General features: G+C 34.3%; 1 protein-coding gene across 1 annotated transcript in view; it reads right to left on the bottom strand.

Annotated features, from left to right (window-relative positions):
* Nucleotides 1-11,362, bottom strand: part of LOC110037987 (glucan endo-1,3-beta-glucosidase 14-like) — a 27,114-nt gene extending 15,752 nt beyond the window's left edge. Inside the window, exons 1-2 of the mRNA XM_020742740.1 lie at nucleotides 11,149-11,362; nucleotides 9,346-10,415 (exon numbers count right to left, since the gene is read on the bottom strand). Of these exons, the coding sequence (XP_020598399.1) occupies nucleotides 9,346-10,415; nucleotides 11,149-11,362 (1,284 nt within the window). The remainder of the gene's footprint in view (nucleotides 1-9,345; nucleotides 10,416-11,148) is intronic.
* Between the last annotated feature and the right edge of the window lie 11,934 nt (nucleotides 11,363-23,296).

Below are 23,296 nucleotides of genomic sequence, written 5' to 3'. Positions count from 1 at the left end.
CTGATTTAGTGCTAAGAAAGAGCGCTAAAGCCGCACGGATAACTCGAGGAAAGTTAGTCCGTGACAGTTGGTATCAAAGCTTTGGTTCGAGGGAATGGCGAAAAGCGTCAAGGAGCACGTAATGGCGTCGCGAAGCCACTAATGTGGAGTCATCTCAAGGGCGGGGTCGCCAGGAGCAAAGGGACCCTGTTGCACCCAAGCCACATGAAAGGTCTAAAGAGATATCAAGGGCGAGGTCGCCAGGAGCAAAGGGACCCCTTTGCACCCAAGCCAAATGTAAGGTCTAAGGAGATCATGCATAGCTTTGATTCGCGCCTTGCTCGGATGGAGGAGGCAATGAATGGCATGGAGGGTCAAGTAGAGGATCTTGGCCAAAGGGTTGATGGACTCGAGGAGGAGGACGTCGCCATCCATTCAACAATCAGAGGTATGATGCATCGACTTGAGGAAACCTTAATGGGCCAAGTGGCTAAGTTGCAGGAGAATTTTATGGGGAAGCTCCAAGAGCTGTGAAGTGCCTATAAGGAAGAGATGAGTGACATGCGTGCTAGCTTGGAGGAAATGCGTGGGGACATTTCGTTGTGCAAGAGGGCACTCGCGTCATCCACAAGCCATCCCACCTTCGAAGCCAGGAGGATTGAAGTTCCAAAACCTATGAGTTTTGGAGGTACTCGCAATGTGAAGGAAGTAGACAACTTCATATGGGGACTAGAGCAATACTTTGGAGCGATGAGGATTGCCGATGAAGATGCAAAAATTCAATTTGCTTATCTTTATCTCTCAGACATCGCTATGCTTTGGTAGAGAAGAAGAAAAGGAGATGTAGAGAAAGGTTTGTGCACCATGTCCACTTTCAATGACTTCAAGAGAGAGCTAAAGAGGCAGTTCTATCCCGAGAATGCCGAAGACGAAGCTTGAGCCCGGCTGCGAAGGCTTAAGCAAGGAGGTTTGATTCAAGACTACATCAAAGAGTTTACAAGCCTAGTTCTTGAAATCCCAGATATATCAGATAAGGATGCTCTCTTCAACTTCATGGATGGGCTTCAACATTGGGCAAAGACCGAGCTTAGGAGGCGAGGAGTGCAAGATCTTGCCACTGCCATCGCGATTGCCGAAAGCTTGGTTGATTATTCGAAGGAGCCTAGAAAACCTGAAGATAAGAAGAGTTGCAACATCAAAGGTGGGGATGACAAGGGCAAAAATAAGGAAGAGAAACATCGTGAATCAACTCCAACAAAGGCAAGGGATAAGGGGAAGACCAACAATAAGTCATATCAAAATAGCTGCTTTCTTTGTGAAGGACCTCATTGGGCAAGAGATTGTCCTCAAAAGAAGGCCCTCAACTCTCTCCTTGCAAGCCATAAAGAAAAAAGTGACAGGGAAAATGACGCAGAGGCACATGTGGGATCTCTTCAACAGCTGAATGCAATGCAAGCTCCAACAAAACCCCAAGGAAAGGGGTTACTCTTTGTGGAGATGACAATAGGAGGGAAGACCACCACGGCAATGGTAGATACGGGGGCATCCCACAACTTCATCTCCAGCGAGGAAGCAAAGAGATTGGGGTTGCGGATGACTAAAGGAGGGGGCTCTATCAAAGTCATCAACTCAGCAGAGATGCCGATCGACGGAGTGGCTAAGGGAGTCAAGACCAGCATTGGGACATGGTCAGGTAATCTAGATTTCTCTGTCATTCCTTTGGATGATTACAAAGTTGTCCTGAGAATGAACTTCTTAAAGCAAGCAAGAGTCTTCCCAATGTCATTTGCCAATAGCCTGTGCATCACGGAAGGGAGTATAGCTTGCTCAATACCGATATTAAGGTTAAGCAAGAAAAAATCCAAAACGCTATCGGCAATCCAGTTCAGGGACAGCATTTCACAGGACAAGGGGGACGACTTGGCTATCCTTCATAACAATGAAGGAGAAAAATCCCAAAGAGTTTGGGTGCCAAGGAACATGGTGGAGACAAGAGATAAGCCGCCAGCCAGGAAGATGTGTTGCACCAAGGAGAAGCCAAAGATTGTCAAGTATGGGGGCAGATCGAAGAGGCAGTTTCGGAGGTGCACGAGAAGCCGCAATGAGGGCATTATAGGACTCGCCTAGAGGAACCCACCCAAGTGTCACGCTCCGTCATATTCGAGAAATCATCAAGACGAACACAGGATGGAAGATTCTAGAGAAGGTCAGAATATAGCGAGTCATCAAAGAGGTTCTAGAAGATTCCGCCACATTTAGGAGAGAGCAAGAAGGAAAAGCTCTAAAGAGAATCTAAAAATAACCTAGAAGATTCTAGAGTTATGTATGTACATAAGAATAGTCTAAGAGATAGAATATTATATTGTAATCTAGAAGCTTCTCTTTGACATGGAATAGTCCCACATTGGCTAGATGAAAGGCCAAAGACATGGAGGAGGTTATAAATAGGTGCTCCTCCCCTCATTTGTAATTACCCAAGCATTGAATCAAAGCATTCTAGTATTCAAGTGCAAAGTATTCCTTTCTCTCTATTATTCTTCTTAAGAGTGTTTGGGGCTCATAAGTCCATTGTTGTGAGGGGTAAGACTGATTTAGTGCTAAGAAAGAGCGCTAAAGCCGCACGGGTGACTTGAGGAAAGTTAGTCCGTGACAGGGAGCTTTGAAAGCATCAGAACATTCCCCTACGAGATAACCATCCTTTGATAGTCATGTGCAATTCATCACTATTAATGTAAGAAAAACTCATTTGGATAAAGAGTATTCTTGGGCACCCCCCAAAATATAATTAACCTAGTGGGATACATTCCCTTGGGAGCACTCTAGATCCCAGAATAGGCAAACACATATGAATCTCTGGTTGTGGGTAGTCTACATAGGTATTCTTTCGTGGATATTGATCCAAGATGCTTCAGACTGATCTTGTTTGAGCAGGCATACTTGACTTATCCTTGTAAGGTTTTATCACACGTAGGTTCTTCGCGTTCTCTCTTGTTTGTCTTCTTTGATGTTTGTCCGTCTTTTTTTGTTTCTCTTCTCGCGGTCATTCACGTGATTCGAAAAAGACACTTATTCAGAATAGGGAAGTATACGACGATGGACAAACTGGTGACTCCTTTAAAAAAAAAAGAAAAAGGAACGAAAACAACAACATCAGTATTTGTTTAAGCCAAAAGGAATAACTAAGAATTCATCATCTCACTAACTTACTTACAATTTCTAACGGAGGTGTCTAAGTTATATCTACATCATTAATTCTGACATGATATCCTGATCTCGGATCAATTCGAAAAAAAATAGTAGTACCTTCTAACTGATCAAATAGATCATCGATCCATAGTAGCGGATGTGTATTCTTAATTGCCACTTTGTTTAACTCTCTATAATAGATGCATAACGGCATAGATCCATTTTTTTCCTTGACAAACAATATTGGAGCACTTCAAAGTGAATTATTTTGATCTAATAAAATCATTATCTATCAGTCCATACAACTGACATTTTAATTCCTACAATTCATTTGGAGCTATTCTGTAAGCAGAGTTGAAAATAACAGAAATCCCTAACTACACATCAATGTCAAACTAAACTTTCCATTTTGGCATAGCCCTAGTGATTTTTCGGAAAATACATCAGAAAATTCTGCAACAATTGAGATGTTTTTCAATTTCTGCACATTGTTACTCAACACTTCTAATTTGGCTATAAAAATACAATTTCACCACTTTGCAAGTATTTTTCAACTTTTACTGAACTAAACAGAAAAAACTAAACATTTTAATCACATAAGATATAAAATGACTTTTCACCAAGCAAATTGAGTTTCACTCACCTTTTCTAGCATTCAATCGTAGAAAAGTTCTTCACTAACCAGTTTATTCCCATTATAACATCGAGAGTCTAAATTAATATTTTAATTAATTTTGTTTGTAGATTATCATGATTGTTAACATGCACTAGATATTTTCTATTTGCATAAAAAGTACTTCCTAAATGCATAATAACACATAAGACATGACTAAAGTGCACAATATCAATAAATAAATTGGAAGCAAACTCATTGAAATCAAGCAATGAGTTGCACCTGAATTGAATAAAACAATGTCAAAGTGTCTTGAATTAGAAGCATACTTGTAACCACTTTTTCAGATTCTTTAGATTTTTTTAGCGATAACTGCGAAAACTTTGGCTTTCACTCGTAGTTCAGTTATGTGCCCAGATGTTTCACCATTTGTTTGTATTGAAGGTTTTCCTAAAAATTGAGTTTAGTTGGACTGACTTTCTTCTAAAAATTTCATGGTTGTCTTTGTTCTTGAGATATCAGCGATCTGATGTCGCTTTTATTTTAGTTCATATGAAGATTCCTTGATTGTCCACAATTGTTGTACTTTCTGGAACCCATCCAACACTTCCCAAAATATTTTTTCCACATTTCTCAGGAACTACCTTTCTAATTGAGGCAGCTTCTGATTACCATCTGATTTAATTTTCTTATTTTGGAAGTTTTTTCACTTGCCAAAATCTTTTATTTTTATTTGCCTATGGTTGCTACTATTGGATGAATAAGTTCAGCTCATTTTCAATTCATCTGGCTATTTCAACTAGCACTAAAAAAAATACTGATTTTGAAAAGCACCAAAGTCAAACTCAACTGATCTCTGAGGTTGCACATGAATCTGTGGCATTTTTCATCCTGGGTACTGACATAGTGGAGTACATGTCTGAAGATAAAAGTAAATTCTGCCTCATATTGTATAATGGAACTTATCTTATAATGCTAATTTTACTGAAAGTAAAATGAACCCATCCTTGAAAACTTCTACAAAATCATCCAATCGAATATGTAGAAAAGGCATCAACTGAAGTTTTTCTCTATGTTGCCTCACCTTCTAGATTAAAAGTGACTAATACCACTCTCCTCTTTTATGAACAAATCATACCATCCAGAATCTTTCCAATTTTTAAAAGTAAATCTTCAACATTTATAGGGTCACTGCCACACTTGAATGCAGGTGACTTAAATGTCTTAAGGATCTTTAAGTGTCAATCAACTTCTACCCCAAGTTCAGATCTGGGTCTTGTACTGATGTAAAATCTTTTAATAGCAGTTATTTTATCAATCACTTGAGATATCAACTGAATTACGTCATGTAACTCAATGGCTCTAATTTTTCATTTGTTTTGTGTTGTTTACTATTACTGCTCAATATATTTTCAGCAAGTACTTCTTCCCAATACTTTTTGATTCCCCTCCAAGCATATCCATTTGTTTTGGCACAATTTATGATATAATACAATTTATCATATAATAAAATTTTGCTTAGCTTATGATTTAGTTTTCTTGCTTCGAAAGTCTTCTCCCTTGCCAAATTCATTTCTCTTACTTGTTTGAGGTTGCCACCGCTGACTGCAGAATTCAACTCATTTTTAGTTCGCATGGCTCTTTTAAATAGAACTGAGAAATCATAAATTTCGAAAGGTGCCAAAGTCAACCTGAACTAATCTCTGAGGCCGTGAAGGAATCTGTGGCATTTTCTATTACTAAGTACTGATATAGTGGGGTGCATATATTGAAATATAAGTAAATTATCTCATATTATATAATGGATCTAGACCACATAGCCAATTTGAATAATTAATCTTATAATACTAATCTGGCTGAAAGCGGAATGAATCAATCCTTAGAAAATATAACAAAATCATCCCACTAAATTAATGGAAGAGGTGTCTGCTAAAATTTATCTCTATGTTATGTATGCCACTACCTCTCTGTCTCACCTTCTAGCATGAAAGTAGCTAGTGCCACTCTCCTGTTTTTTCGACAAATAATACCATCAAGAATCTTTCTAATTCTTAAAAGTCAATTTTCCAAAATTATAGGGTCATTGACACCTTTGAATGCAGGTGGCTTAAAAGTCTGAAAGATTTCCAAATGTCAATCATCTTCTGCCCCAAGTTCAGATCTGTGTCATGCACTATTGAATGATCTTTCAACAGTAGTCATTTTGCTAATCACTTGCAATATCAACTGAATGATACCTTGTAACACAGTGGCCTTAACTTCCTCATTTGCTTTATTCTGAATATCATTTATATTACATTTTCAGCTCGTACTTCCTACCCTGCAATTGGCCTAGGAGATTTCCACTCAATACTTCTTGATTCTCATCCATGCATATTCATATGTTTTGGCACAATTTGTTATTCAATACAATTTATCATATAATAATTGTCACATATGCATAATATCTTAAGTTATATGGGTGGCCAATATATGAGTAACCAATATCACATTCATCAATCTAAAGTTCTGTATAAATCGAATTATATTAAATCTTTCTTACTTATTCCAAATCTAACACGTTTTCATCGTTCTTTTCATAAAATAAGCATGCGCTAATAACACTTTCTATCACACCCTAACTGCCCTCCTTAAGGGTCAACTGTGGTGTGACAAAGACGGACAATTCGGTCGGACTAAATTCGTATTAGTACTCGTCTTCATTTAAAAATCAGAACCCAATGTGTGAGGTAACGAACTAGTCTAACAAAATCGCTGCAAGAATACTTGATACATTTCATTTTACAATTCATTCATATTCGTATAGATTCGGAAGCGTGAAAAATCATATCACCAAAACAGATATATATTTATACGAAGCTACTAAATCCAATGCAATAAAAGTATGTACCCAAAATCTATAAAAACTCTTAAAACAATGAAAAAAAAGTTGTACAAGTCACACATAACTACTCATCATGTGTTTCTTATCATTCCTGAAAGTCAACAACGTCGAGTGAGCAATAGAGTTTAGCCAAATAATGAACGCTAGAATGAGATTTTATTGATGAAAAATAAATGTATACTCGTATATAACTCATATACATATCCACAACACGTGTCACGAGATATATAATTGCAGAAAAACATGTAAAAAAAATGTAATATAGAAAAATATGACAGATGTATAAAATATGTAATCATTCATGTATGGGTAATCATAAACATATTGATTAGAGTAATCAATCTAATCATAAGAATGTCACTTGTAATTATATAGGTCTCAACTATCTTCATGTAATGTCATATTTTTGGGTCGTCACCCAACCCGAAGATTGCATCAACTATTGATAAAGTTTGGGCCCCTCCCAATATAGTAGTTATCAAAAACCCCTTGGTATGAATGGTTCCCTACGTTCCATCATCGTCTGATTCCAATGATTTTCGGAGTTTCATTTCTATTTAAATATCAGAAGTCAGGAATCCAATCATTCTCTATCATCCATAATTGCAAATACACGTGCAATCGCCTACCTATAATATCAATTGTGACGTTACTTAAATCATAATATACGTAACAAACATTCATCATAAATTTTCATATATCATATGCATGAATCATACAATGATTTCATAAGCTTGTTCATTAGGTTCATAACATAATAAAATCATAGGCATCATAAGTGACAATTCATGTTTACATTCGTACAGTTTATGTAGGTATTCATCAACAATATGCAGAAATTCTAAATGTAAAAATATCAACTATCAAACATAATCACCTGAAAATCTATAGAGTTATTTTTATTAAGTTAGCACAGTATTATTTCGCCTGAAACGACGGAGCAGCCCTACAACGAGTTTCTCTAAGCTAGTCTTGAGCATGTCGCCTACTGTAAACAACCTGGAATTCATAAACATCTTAGGATTTCATGAAATCTTGGCTCATTTCATGATTTAAGATCAAACATAACTTTTTTATCTCAAATGGGCTTTCTGCATAACCAGCTCTTCTGCGATACATCTTATTCTTCTTACCCTTACTCTTATTCCCTTCACTTCGTCGATTTCTGGCTAAAGACCCATACGGAAGCCTACAAATTAAGTTTGTAGTTTCTGACATAAGCTCGCCTCTCGCTAGAGAGACTAGAAATGAAAAGTGTACAAATTCGTGGCAAACACCGAAATGAGATTCCATCTTACCAGTTTCGCCCCAGAGCTCAAAATTGTCGTTTGTGTCCCTGTAAGACGCACCAATCAAGCCTACTATAGTGCAAGATCGCAAAACTCGCGGGATCTATTCAACCAAGTGAAACTGAGAATATGAAGGGGGAGAATTGAAAGGTAGTGCAGCAATTTATTGTATGCACTTAAGCTAGCTGTCGTTTGATCAAATAAAGCCAACGCATGCACATCTAAGTACATGAAAGTCGGCTAGGATAGTGCAGATACGGGAGATTAGGAAATTTATTAGGATTAATTGAAATAATTTAACTTATAACTTTGAAATTTTGATTCTCTTAAGCATTTAAAATTTAAGTTTGGTACTATATTTCAAATTCATCGATTCGACATATAGAATTTTATAAAATTAATTTAATCAAATTCTGAAGGATGCAAATATTGAGATATACCTTAAATTTGTCAAAATTGGGTGTTACACATCCTCTAAAGTTTAGTTTGACGAGTCAACTCTATTTTTGCAAATCCTACTTGTAATTCATTAAACATGATTTATTATTCAAGAAGTTATTCGCATCTAGGAAGAAGAACTTTAGGGTCACTTTTAACATCAAAATCAGAATCTTCAACTTAACTTTTCTAATATAACATGGTCTATATCAAAATTTTAACATTTGTGATTTTTATGAGCATGATTGTTGAATACTCAAAATTGTCTATTGCGATGATTCCCATATCCCTAATTAAAATTAACATTCAAATGAACTGATTCATTTTTGTGATTGAAATATACTTCTATATCATGTGCGTGAACTTATTTAACTTTCAAATTATCAATTTATGATTTAATCAAATTAATGAAATTACTAGCTTGATTTTGCTTACTCAATATTCAACAAATTAATATTACCAACATAAGGAGTTATTTTCCCCTAGGCAATCACACTTATGTCACATCAAAAGAATCACACATTCCTTGCACTCACAAGATTGAGATTAGAAAAAGATTTATTCAAGCTAAATTAAAAATTTTCCATGCCCCATAATATCAATTTATAAACAAATCATCTCTACGTAAGTGGACATGACTGACACACATCTCAATGGGATTCCAAATAACCATCAAGTTCATATTTTAAATATAAAATTCTCATAAGCAATTTGAATAAAAAAAAACATAATTGAAATTATAAACAGGTAATTTGATTTCCCATCTTCTATCAGAATTAACATTCAAAGCCGTGGTGATTCCACATCTCCTACTCAGAAAATCAGTGGATATATCATAATATCTAATTTAATCTCTAAATATGCAAAAGATATTAATTTCACTCCTAACGACAGAGTTTTATTCTATCTAAAATTAGAAGTAAAGACTTCAAAGAAAGATAGAACACAGTACATACCTTTAGAGCATAAAATGAGGATGATGCATGCCACGATGAAACACCAGAAAGCCCAATATCATACGAAATACTCCCATCAGCCTTAAATAGTCCATAATGCCTCTCAGAACCTGGCCCTGGCTTCGAATCCTCATTAAACAAGGCAAATATATATGCTTTTATAACAATTTTGGGTCTTCGTGGTGTTCCTTTTCTCTTGAAAAGCCTTTTGCGTAGATTATAATTGTATGTCTGAGCGTTTTGAGGCGAAGCTCCAGTTTCATCTTCATCACCACCAGAAGCCCATCCTGTCTCAGTAATCTCAACTTCCATTTTACCATACCCTGCAGCTTCCAAAGCAGCATAAGCTGCATCTATCTCAGCATCAAACATGTTGTCATAATGCAGATTAGAGATAGGGTCATCTATTCCATGATTTGGCTGTAATAAAGCATAATTAAGGTCAATATGCTGACGATCACCTTTGTATGCTATAAATGGATATATATTGAGCGAAAAAGGAGAATCAATCTCTGAAAAGAAGTCCAAGATGGGCTTCATATACTGAAAAATACTGCTTTTAAATGTGCAATTTGATGGAGGATATGAGTTAGCGAAAACAGCCTGTGAGTGCGGTGACGAGATTTTAATAAGATCAGTCAGTTTAAGCCGCGATAAAGCCTTATAAACGTTCTTTATTGCACCAAACAATGCTGCTTCGAGGTCCTGGTCTGCCCCTCCGAGAACTTCATTACCAACTGCTATTCCTCTGATATGTGTATCAGGTAACCATGAGTGAACATTTTCCTTAACCCATTCCATGGCTCGGTCTTCACTGGAATTTACTTCTTTGACATAGTCATTGCTGAGTCCCACAACTAACTCAAGCCCGGATCCCTTAAATGCCCTAAGCACGCCATGATCGGAATCGTAGATCTTAACATTCTTGATCTTTACTGCTTTAAGAAGAGAGACCACTATTTCAGGTGGAGGAATATTATCAGCTATTCTACCGTAATTTATGCCATAAGTTCCGGTGAATGCCTCACCTGTCCCAATGCCTACAAACAATAGAAAGAAGGCTAAGAAAGCTTAATAAACCACAAAGAAATGTAATATTTTGTTTATCAACTACAGCAGCATACAAGTCCTATGAAAGAACTGTAGAAGCACGAAATTGGAAGCGAATGAGATAAATAACTTCAAAAGTTCTATTTTAGAGAAGAAGCGGATAAATATCTGCTTCGGATGATGGATTTTCTAAAATTTCAGGAGGTTAATTTAGAAGAAAATACATGTTGCTTAAGATGGTAAATATGGCAGAAATTAGAGATGATCTGAAAGAGACTACGGTAATTCAATAATGAGAAGGTGTAAAGCAAGAACTGAAACCAAATAATACAATCTGAACTATTTACCAATTGCTGAAACAACAATCAGAGCACAAGCAAGAAAAACGTGAAAGAACGAATAGAAAATTATGATAAAAACAGCAAGAACATAGAAATATCGCTGCGCCTCATAAACATCATAAGGTGAGGATCAATTTCAAAGGATAATGCCAAATTTTCTTAGAGACAGGTATCAAGATGAGACACAAATAACTGTAGGACCATGAATTCTGTGTTAGATAACCACAGCAAAATCCAGAATCCAGAACAAGACACAAATAAAGCCTAAAGCGAAGTAATCGATTGGCTGAAGCGTGAAGAATTACTGAGCAAAGCTAAAGAAACACCGTCAATATAAACCAAAAACAACATCTTTGTGCAACATCCCCTAAATATTTTAGAGGAAACTTCGATGCATATAACTTAACTGGACCTGGAAAGACATCTGGAAGCGTAGCAAGATTGCCGGTTAAAACGGCGGCCATCGCCCACGCGAGAACCCCAGCCGCAGTTGAGGCTTGGGAACTGAAAAACGCACTTGAGGGGGTTTTTCTTTCTCGGTTGTGAGCAAGTTCAACAGCTCTGCCGAGAAATCGACATCTTCGCCGGAGATCGACCGGTAGATAAAGACGGGAAGCGGAGGTCATGCGCACTAGGTGGTCAAGCAGCAGGCTACCTCGGCTATAGAGGAGAGTGCGACTGGTGACATGCCACAGAAGCTTTCCTTAATGTGAAAGTTTTCAATTGACCGTAGAAAGACATCCAGGTACCAGGCCATTAATATACGGAATTATTGTAGAAAGCTTTTCAAATTTTTAAATGTCCTGCCGCACACCTTAATTTATTTTGGCTTAAGGAGAGTGATTTGTATTTAAATTTTGAATAGAAGTGTATGTGGGCAAAGATCATGAGCGAGGTCTATTAATGGGAGAAGGAAAACAAATCTAATTTCCGTTAACTAAGATTTAGGGTCTAAACGGCGAAACTGTGGAGCTGCGATGCTGCTGCTACCCTGAATTTCATCATTTGTTTAGTGTGGCGTGAGCATAATTTATTAAACACGCCGCGATCCAAAGTTAGATTATTCCGCATTATATGATCATTTTTCCTTTCGTTCCCTTCGTCCCGCTCGCTTTTATCTCATAAGTGATCTGCTTAGAGCTTTTTCTCCACGCCTTTTTTGGATCGCCGACATATTTGAATAAAGTTTTTTGCTGGTGTGCTTCATTCTTCCTCCGGTATCCTCTCCCCCTCATCTCTTCTTCATGAATTTGCTCTATGTGCCGTATGGTTTGCATGTAGTGATTTTTTTTTTTTTGGGATTTTACATATAAGGACCGAAGATTTGTATTTTTTTATTTTCTCGGTGGCTACAACCCCATTTTTACATACAAAGAATATGTTTTGTGATTTATTTGATAGGTTTGTGATCATTTCAGCATACATTTCGTCAGTTCTTACATTGATTTTGTTTTTTAGAAATGATTACATGTGTATCAAACTAGTCCTGGTTTCGGCAATTTTGCTTCCTTCTTCTTATGTTGATTTGTGATATGTGAATATGAATTTAAGAAATGGTTGGAGCAATATATGAACAAAGCTTTTCGGTTGTTGTTTATTTCTCAGTTGTTGTTTATTTGATTAAACATGGATTGAGATTTCATCATAATTTTTTATATTTGAGTGAAAATATTGAAAAAAGATATTAGAGGCTTGAGCATTTCTTATCAAGGTTTTTGTTGTGTACATTAAGAAATTGGATAGGGATCAAGCTTGTCTTAACAGTAATATTACAGGTTCTCCTATTTCTGTTGGGACTTTATGTTTTTTTTTTCATTTTGATGGTTTCGCGTGCTCCTTTTTCAATTGGGAATTTACAACTTACAAAGCCAACACACAAGTTTTATGTGTTTATATTCATGATTGTCGAATCCATATTTTGTCATTTGAGGGAAGATGGTAGTCGTACTCATGTGTATTTGACTATTTCACCATGGTTTCTCTATATTGCTTATGTTGTAATGGTGTTCGCCTTGATTTGGTTTCACATATTTGAGTGTTATGTGCATGAATATTAAATTTATTGTGTGAGATATGTAAATTCAATAGAATTGTGTGTTGTGTAAGTAAATGGACCTTGTTGGATGATTGGATTATGTGGGGTTGGTGTACCGTGCTTGGAAAAATTATTCTAAAAGTATTTTTGAGAAAAAAAGAAATTTTGAATGATTGGATTATTTAGGGGAAAAATAATTCCTATATCAAAAATAAATAAAAAAAGGTTTCAGGATATTTACCCAAATATCTCATGATTATTCTCTAAAGTTCAGAGAAATTTACAAATATAGCACCCACTTCTCATGTGGTTATATTTATGGCAGCTATTTGGAGACAATTTTACAGGTGTCCGGTGAGAAGACAAGGAAACAGTAACTTATTTAGGTGGGCAGATGAATTGGAGGAATCGATAGTTGATAGTGATCAAGCATGGTGAGTTTCCTTAGAGGACGACTCGTCTTATGACCTACACCAACTGCATTTTAAAATAATATTATCATCTTATTGATTGTTTTTTTATCTTTTTTTATAATTCAATAGTCGTGCTACTTCTTATTTAGTAATGCGTCAATTTTTATTTGGTAACGTTCGAACTAGATATTTGCTTTCAATTATGGGATGAACTAGAATGAACAGCTCTATCATAAATAACATTACAATATTGTGGTAGAATGATCATTTGTTCAAAAATAGCTGCAACACAGTTGTTTTCAATCTGTAAAAAACAAATAGACAGACAACTTATTGACCTGACTCGTAATTACGCAGATATTTATGTTCCTTAATATGCCAAAAATTTGGCCCAAATTATATTTAGTGGCCAGTGAAAACAAATGTAATATCACTAAGGAAATAATTTTCTCACTAGGGGTACTACGCAAGTATATGTATCGTTTCAAGTAATATAAAGCTTTCTTTAAAAACCCCAATATCGATCTATCGATGAAGCCGAAAATAAGTAAATAATAAAATAAAATACATGAGTTTTGACTTTAAGAAAACTTTACTTAAGATTGCAGCAACTATCTAAAGAAGAAAATTAAGTTTACTAAATTCTACAATATGCAAATAAAAGTAAATGCAATGACTTAAACAATATATAAAGAGACGTTCTCCTTGCCAATAATTCATAATCAATGATGGATTTCAAAATTTGTTTAGAAACGTAAATGTGGTATTGTGACAAGTAGGAGTATACATATTTCTTTACTTTCATTTGAATGGTGCAAAGAATATTGACTAATCTAAAGTTGGTGTATGTATAGTAGTGTTGGGTATGTTCGAGTCTCTCACTCCTCGATTACCCATTGTGCCCTTTCTATAGAAGCTACTAGTGACCATTAGTTCCAATCTCAAGACAAAATTAATAAAAAAATCTTGCCTGTCACTCTAGAAACATCAATTCTACACCTAACAAAGCTTATCTCCGTATTTATTTGCACCTCCCCTTTAGAAAATCGCGACTGCTCTTTCCAAGGTAGAATGTGATACTTACAGGTCAAGAAATCTTAAGGTCTGTTCAGGGCAGCTGCAATTTATTGACTAATATGTTGATAAGCTGATTAAAAATAATTTGTTGATAAACTAGGTACGGTGGCTATTACAAATTTTTATTTTTTTGGAAAATTCATACCGCTGTCAGAAAGCTGCCACCGCACCTAGATAGGTGTGGTGTGAAAATATTTTTTTCAGTGTTTTGAAAACGCATAAGCTACCAAAACGCAGTTTACCCAAATAAGCTAGGTGCATTTTCAAAATGTCAGCGTACCAAATAAGTTGCTCCAAACGAACCCTTAGTTTTTTTGGTCTATAAGTTCCTCAACAAGTTTTAAAAATACAAGTGACCATTTTGTAAAGTAAATGAAGGACCGGTAAAAATATCATCACAATTTTTAGGAATAAAAAAAATTCTAAACAAGCTCAAAATCACTTACTTAATTACTTCATATTGCAAGGAGAAAGAAAAGAAAACTACTCAGAATCGTGAGGATAACAAAACAAAACATATTTATAAAACTTGAATCCAAAGTATAAAACTTAAGGACAAAGATACAAATACTTACCTAGAATGTTCCCGCAAGCATGCCTTTGAAGTTCTCTGACTTCTTTGACTCTAGCAACACTTACAAGACTCATAAACTCAAAAATACTCACAAAGAAAACTTCTCACAAAATTAACACACTCACACACTATGAGACTCTTTAAATTCGAGCCACTAGCCCTTTAGAATTAATCCATATTTATAGAGCTTCAAGAAGGACAAAGGGTTGATGCATATATATCTTCAAAATTCAGTCTCATTCAATGAATATTCTAGAAAGTAACTGTGGTGCTTAGGTGCCCAATCGTTGCCCACATTCATTGAACTTTCTAAAAAACCGTTTTTAGTGCCTAGATCCTAGGCTCCAGATAAATTTTTGTATCTGGCGCCTAGGCGCCAGATCCTGACGCCTAGATACCAGTTCAGGCGCCTAGGCATTAGTTTGGTTGGTTTGAAACTTTTCTTCAATTAGCCCATATTGCCCCTTTTTAATGCATTTTTACTTCTTTTTACACTTAAACTCTTTTTCTTGCATCTGCAACAAAATAAATAAAAATACCCTTCATTAAAGCATAATATCCTCAAAATTTGAGCATAAACTATGCATAAAAAATAGGCCATTTTAAGGTGGATCAATTCCCGCAAACTTAAACTTTACTTGTCCTCAAGTAAACTCTATAAAAAGTATAACTTATAGAAGTGAGTTTTACTTGAAGATTTCTATCATAGTTTTTGTTTTATAAATGCAATAGTGAAACTTTAGAAAATTTTTAATAACATAGGCTAAAATTAGAATATAAAACTATTTAGTAGTCAAGTTTAAGAATTCTGATCTTCTATTTATTTCAAGAATAATTGTAATTTGTCATATTAAAGAGACTTAGAAATATTATATGAAAAAGAATATCATGAGAACATTACTAGTAAGGATGCTAATACTTCTTAAATAAGCTCAAAAATGTAATTAAATCCCTTTCCCTAAGATGACTCACATTTATTTTTCTATTTGCTTTTCTTTTCTTTTTCTTTTTCTTTTCTTTTTACTTTTCTTTTCTTTTTCTTTGAGGATTATTTTCAATCCTTTCTTTTTATTTTCATTTCATGCAAGGATTACTATATTTGGATAGTATTTTTGATAGTCTTGAATGATTTTGAACTCCACCATCCTCTTCTTAAAGTTAAAACTTTTTCACATTTCCTCACTTGATAAATGTGTTAGACAAGAAAAAGATTTTTCATAAAATCTAAATTCTTTCTTTTCAAATAAAAAACCAAGATCTTTAAAATTTTCAAAAGTACAAATTTCTTTCTTAAAATAGGAAAAACAAAATCTTATACTCTTATACTAAATATCTCAAATCCAGAATTAATCTTATTATTAAAAAAATTTACTTAAGTTTACTACATTATTTATAAAATCAAAAATATAGTTATCTCAAGCTATCTCAACATACCACATGTTATATTAAAGTAATTTTTTAAAATATATTTTACTCAGAACAAATAAGGTTTAGTTTTAAAAATTTTCTCCCCTCCCCCAAACTTAAATTTTAAATTAGTTTAGATAGTTAAGTTTATAATAAGCATGAAGAAAAAGAAAATTTTAAAATTTCTAAGCTGGAGAACAATACAGGTACACTAAGAAAAAGTGTAGAGTAGTAGATAATTTAAATTAAAAAAAGATATAGCATTTAAATTTGCAATGTAAAAGAACTACTCTAACACATATCCACTTCTAGGAAAAAGAGTAATAAAAGTAGCAGTGAAAATAAAAGTGCAGAGCAACAAAACAAACATAAACAATCCAACATAACATACATCTAGAAACCATAACTACTTCATAATAGGGAACAAATCTAATCCTCTTCCTCCTCATCATCATCATCAGAATCAAAGGGAATATCTTCATCCATGGATCTGCGACTCTCAAATGGTGTAAATCGAAGACATGTAGGAAATTCAACTATATGGTCTCCCTTCATAAATTTCATCATTGCCTCATCATAATCAGCATCATAGTCTCTCTTGCTTCTAACAAAATATGTCATATGATCAAACTTTTTATCCATATCATTCATAAGACACTGCATCAAGAACATATCATTCTGGTGTTTCAAACATCTTTCACTCAATACATCCCAATATCCAGATGGAGGCTCAGTAGCAGTTAAAGTAGAAGGTATAAAAGTAGAAGCAGAAGGTGCACCTTGAACTCTATCTCTAGGTCATCCATATATATCAACAATAGCTTACCCAATTGGTTTGAGTGGTTTCAACTGCTCTTCCCAATGTTCAAACTTATCTTCAGAGTCTTTACAAATAGTAAATATCAAAGATGGAAATCCAAGACCTGAAGTCGCACTAGCTCTTGTAAAAGTATTAATAGCACATAAATAAGATCACCCACATCTATAGGTTTTGTTTCTTGAATGTAGTAATTTAAATTGTTCTTTCTCTAGTCACTTCACGTAAACGATTCGAAGGAAGGAGGCAAGCAAAAATAAAATAATGATGTCATGCATTTGAAGTGGCATTGAGCTTGGAATAAGAAAAATTTACCTTTCGATCATTTCGAATCTTCCAGGCTCCACGACCACAAGTCAAATACGTCATGATCTGTTCCAACTCATCCTCAGATGGAATGAACCTGAATAGAAACAATCAATCTCTACTCCTCTTCCTAGAACAAACACTTTGTCATTATCTACTTCAAGTAAATTTTCATAAAATTCTCTAACCACGAAGATGACAACAATAACAATAAAGTAACAGAAACTCTTCCATTGACGTGCCACAATAATATTCTCTATAGCTCCACCAGATCGATAAAAACTTTGCTCCACAATGAACTTTCTTGAAGAAGCAAATTCGTTGTAATGAATTTATTCAATGATATTGCACCGTCATAGGATTCTTTTCCTCTTCCTCTCTTTGTCTTAGGAGCCATCTAAAATAAATTTCAATTAAAATTTCCAATAAGTTTCAAAATAAAGAAAATAGCCTTCCTATAAGCTTTTTAAAGCTAACAAAGCTTAAATCCATGGATATTTCAACGCTAAATCAAATATTTTTTTTTTGCATATTTTGGTCTCTACTCAATGTACAAAAATCGAAGGTGAAATTTCAAAATAATTATGCCAAAATGTAGATCAAACCTCAAGAAGATGAAATCTGGTGTTTTTGAGCCAATAAACTTGAAGATTTGAGCTTAAGAAGCACTCTATGACTGGTTTTCTTGAAAAAAACGAAGAAGAAAAAGCTTGGGTGTCAATAATGGCGTGGGTTCAACTTTAATCACAAAAAAATATGTGATTCGATCGGTTCAGGTGATCGGTGCCTAGGCGCCATGCTGTTCGAGTGGTATGGCGCTTATGTGCCAAACCCAAATTTTTTCTTTCCTTGGGTTTTAAGTTTAACACGGCAAGACTAAGCCATTCAAACCAAAATTTCTCATTAATTTAACACCACACCTCATGTTTATTATGTCCCCAACATCTTCTATTTTCCAATTTTCAATTTGAAATCATATTCAACATTCTAAAATGGGGGCTACATAAACATAACTTTCATTGATCTTTCAAATAATAGTATAATATCACACATAAACACAATTTTAAGAAAATCAACGCAAGCAAACTAACTCACAATTAACAAAAAGATAAAGTAGCGCACATAACACATCTTTTACTAAAGAAAGAAAACACAAAGCAGAAACACAAGAATCTTATTCTAGTGATCAATCCCTGTTGATCTCGTTCTCGTCTCCCTTGTCAAATATCTTCGATCGAATTTGTAGAATACAAGGGCGTGAGGAAATTCCATAACCTATTTTTCATCAATCCATTTGTTCTTGTTATACATGGCCACCTGAACATCTTGACAACTAGCCAAATGATCGAACTAAAGTCTTATATGCCACTTCAAGTGCTTGTACTAGTGATACATCTCATGTAACTTTTTGTGTAGATTGGAAAGTTCCTCTTCAATCTTCCCCAACTTGCTTGTCACCTTCTCCAAACTTAGCGCTAATAATCCATTGGATAAGCTTGGGCATCATTATGCACAAACTTATTTCCAACTTCATTCTCTCTTTTCTTCATGGATGCAAGTAAGATCTTGAACCCTTTCTAAACTCTCTTCTCCGGTCAATTTTTTTAAGAAATTAAGATTAGGGACGAAGGATAGGCAAGAAGATTAGGGACGAAGGCTAGGCAGTTTTATAGAGAAAACATGGAAAAAAAACTGCATTAGGGCAGTATTCCCACATCCAAAAACTATGGCGCTTAGGCACCGGCATCACAGGACTCTGGCGCTTAGATGTCAGTATCCAAGTGAACACTGATTTGCCTAACGTCAATTTTTTCAATTTCTAGTCATGTTTAAAACCTTAAATAGTGTTAAAATAATGTTATAAAAGCAAAGGATAGTCACAATACTACACAATAACAAACAAAGATCAAATCACACCGATAACTATGGGTTGCCTCCCACAAAGTGCTTGGTTTAACGTCATCAATCTGACGTATCCAAATATTTTTACTCAACTATACCAATCATTAAAGTTTCTTTATAATAAGGCTTGTTTTCTCCAATGTAAGGCTTCAACCTATGTTCAATTACTTTGATTATATGTCCAGTTTTTGGATCTTCAATCTCCACAGCCCCAAAAGAGTAAACTTTTGTCACAATAAATGACCCCATCCACATGGACTTAAGTTTTTCGGGAAAAAATTCAATCTTGTATTATATAACAAAACTTCTTAACCATCTCAAAATTTTTTCTTAAAATCTTGTGATCATGCCAATTTTTCATCTTTTCTTTACAAATTCAAGCATTTTCATAAGGTACATTCCTAATTTCCTAGAGCTCATTCAATTGCAATAATTGTTTTTCTCCAGCATCCTTTAAATTATAATTAAATTTATTTATCGCCCATTAAGCTTTATGTTCTAACTCAAAAGATAAATGACAAACTTTTCCAAATATGAGCCTATATGGAGACATTCTTATAGAAGTTTTATGAACAGTCCTATAAGCCCATAATGTAATCTTATGATTATGTAAACACTTATCTAATGTATTTGCTTTCCTGTAATGAAGTCTTTTTTCATTGTGTTTTCTTCCTGCTTTGTGATGTGTTTCTGTTACTCTTTCTTCTTCCTAGGAAATAGTGGCATGTGAGAATTATGCCATTATTTTCCTTTTAATTTTCTTTTACAATGAGTTGGATTCATGTTTTGGATTTTGAGATGCTTGCTTGAAGAAATTTTAATTATAAATGTGATGATTTTTACTTGCACTTCATTTACATTACAATAAATGTCTGTAGTAGTGTTAAATTTCATTGTAGTTGCATTAAGACCCAAGAGGGCGGTGTAATTCTCAACAAAGTGGAACCACATTCAAATTTCATGGATGGTGAAGTTCATGGGGGTTGGATGCAAATAAATAGGGAAATATTCTTTGATGGGCGTAAAATTTGAGATTTTAGAGTGACAAATTGGAGATTTTAGGGTGACTGACTAAAATCCCCAATTCAATCTTAGTGTTTAAAGAACTAAAATGAGAGTTAGTCTTCAAGGGAAGGGAAGTGGGAGCACTGGAGTGGGACCCAGTATCCTCCTAGCCTAGCTACGGATTTAGGGACTATACATAAGCTTAGCCAATGATTTTTTATAACACTGAATCAGGGTAGAGAAATAAAATTGCTCCTACTTAACACATACAATATTTAATGTATCTCATTCCTTTAGATTATCCCATAAGAATAGTGGTTTTTTTACATCTTAAAGTTCTTTAAACCAACTCGTCCAAAAATGGTTATCTTTAGAATTTAATATTTACATTTAGGAATAGTTACTATCTTTATATTTAAAATTTACATTTAGGAGTAGTTGCTAGATAAAACACCATTTTAATTGACATTCCAAACTAAAGATTGATAGTAGTAGACTGGAATTTAATTAAGGACATCTTTCATCGCTTCCTTGTGGGATCGATATTCAGGGCTTAATCAGAAAGTTCTATATTACTTGAGCGATACATATACTTGCGTTTATATCATTATGACTATATAGAATATATAAAATTAAACATATAAAGTCGCATCAAGTTTTTGGCGCCGTTGCCAGGGAAGCTTCAACAAGTACATTAGGAGAATTTTAGTTGAAGTAATTAGGCTTAAACTTGAAAAATTGTAGTGTCGTAAAAACTATTTTTGTGTGAAAAAGTGTTTTTTGTATGAAAAAGTGTTGTGAAAAAACTGTTTGTGTAAATATTTTGTTGTTTTGAATATATGTTTTGTTTGATTCGTTTAATTGTTAATATATTATTTGTTGTGTTGCATATCCGAAATAAAGGATTTGCAGGACTTGTGCCTTATGATCCTGAGTTAGAAAAAAAGAAAAAAAATAAAAAAATAGAAAGGACTTGAAGAACTAGAAATGAAAACGGAAAACATTCAAAATAATAACTTAGAAAATCATCATTAATCTTTGAGGGATTATATAAATCCTACGACAAATGAAATTCACTATACAAACCCATGTCGTAGAAGTGAAGCTGACTCGTTTGAAAAAAATCCTGAGATTATCCAACTTGTGCAGAACTATCAATTTGGGGGAACTCATTTGGAGGATCCCTATTTACACTTATCAAATTTTATAGAACTTTGTATTATATTTTGTTATAACAGTATGTCAGACGATGTTGTTAGACTAAGGTTTTTTCCTTTCTCACTAAGGGATAAGACTAAAATGTGGTTATACTCATTAGCACTGGCTCTATTAAAAGTTGGGAGGAGTTAACTCAAAAATTCCTAGCTAAGTATTTTCCACCTTCAAGACTACTAAAACATTGACACTGCCGCTGGTGGATCATTAATGTCAAAATCATTTGATGAAGCATATGCGTTAATTGAAGAAATGACTACAAATGAATTTCAGTGGCCCTCTAAAAGGGTAACTCCTAAAAATATAGCCAGTGTTTATGATACATGCGATTGCAATTCTTGCATCTCAGGTTGCTGTAATATCAAGAAAGTTGGACCAATTTGGAATGAACCAGCCTCAATTTACTCCAGCAAGTGAGGAAAGTTCATTAGGGCATATGATTGATTCTAACTTATCATATAAGACTTCAAAAATCATAAACAATTTGTATTCTAAATTTTACAACCCAAGTTGGAAGAACCATCCTAATTTTAACTGTAATCACACTACTTGGAGTGGAAACCAATAATGGAAAAATAATCATGCAAATCTTAATGGAAGTTGGAATAATCAAGGGAACACAAATTATAGACCTTCATCTTCACCGTACTGTAACAATGACCAACAATTTGAGGATAAAAAGTTGTCTACAGAATAAGTGGTATTGCAAATGGGAAACCAGTTGCAAAGTCAAAATACTGCGATTAGAAACATAGAGAATCAACTAGTACAAATTGCTAATTCACTTTGCAATAGACCCCATGAAACACTTCCTAACAACACTGAGATCAACCCTAAAAAGAAAACTGATGAACAAATAGAAACTGTCCAATTAAGAAGTGGAAGAGAGATATATGATGTGGTCAGAAAAGAGAAAGGAGTTGTGAGAGAAATAAAGAATATTAAAAGACCCAAAGAACATGTTCAAGAACATGTTTCTAAGGATCTGGAAAAATCAATATCTCCAACTAAAATCAATTTCAAAAGACCAACACCTTAATATCCTCAAAGACTTGTTGGATAAACAATTTTCAAAGTTCATGGATGTACTTAAGAAGTTAACGATAAATATTCCTTTCGCTGAAGCTTTGGAACAAATGCCAAGTTATGCAAAATTTATGAAGGAGATATTAAAAAAGAAAAAGCATTTTGGGGATTAGAAGACAATTGCACTAAGTGAGGAGTGCAATGCAATATTTCAGAAAAAACATCCTGAGATACTTAAAGATCCTTTTAGCTTAACAATTCCTTGTGTATTTGGAGAAATATTATGTGAAAAAGCTTTATGTGATTTAGGATCGAGCATTAATGTGATGCCTCTATCCATATTTAAAAGGTTTGGTTTAATCGATATTTCTCCTACTATAACCCTTCAGTTAGCTGATCGATCTATCAATTATCCAAAAGAGGTTATAGAAGACATGCTTATTGAAGTGGATAAATTTATCTTTATTATGGACTTTATTGTATTAGATATGGAGGAAGATAAAGAATATCCCATTATTTTGGGGAGATCATTTTTTGTTACTGGACAAGCTATGATAGAAGTGCGAAAAAGAAAGTTAACTATGAATATTAATGACCATGAAACCACTTTTGATGTTTTAAAGGCTATGAAGTATCCAACTGAGAGAAAAGATGATGCTTATTTTGGATGGATGAAATTGATTATCTAAGTAAAAACCATTTTCAAAAAATTTTTGAGAGTAAGTTAACAGATGAGATCGAAATGGACTTTCATGATGAGTCTAAAATATTGTTTAAAGAAGA

This window comes from Phalaenopsis equestris, unplaced genomic scaffold (genome assembly GCF_001263595.1).
Source record: "Phalaenopsis equestris unplaced genomic scaffold, ASM126359v1 Scaffold228613, whole genome shotgun sequence".
Lineage (NCBI taxonomy): Eukaryota > Viridiplantae > Streptophyta > Magnoliopsida > Asparagales > Orchidaceae > Phalaenopsis > Phalaenopsis equestris.
The sequence above is the reverse complement of the archived record's forward strand: the minus strand, read 5'-3'. Positions and strand labels throughout refer to the sequence as shown.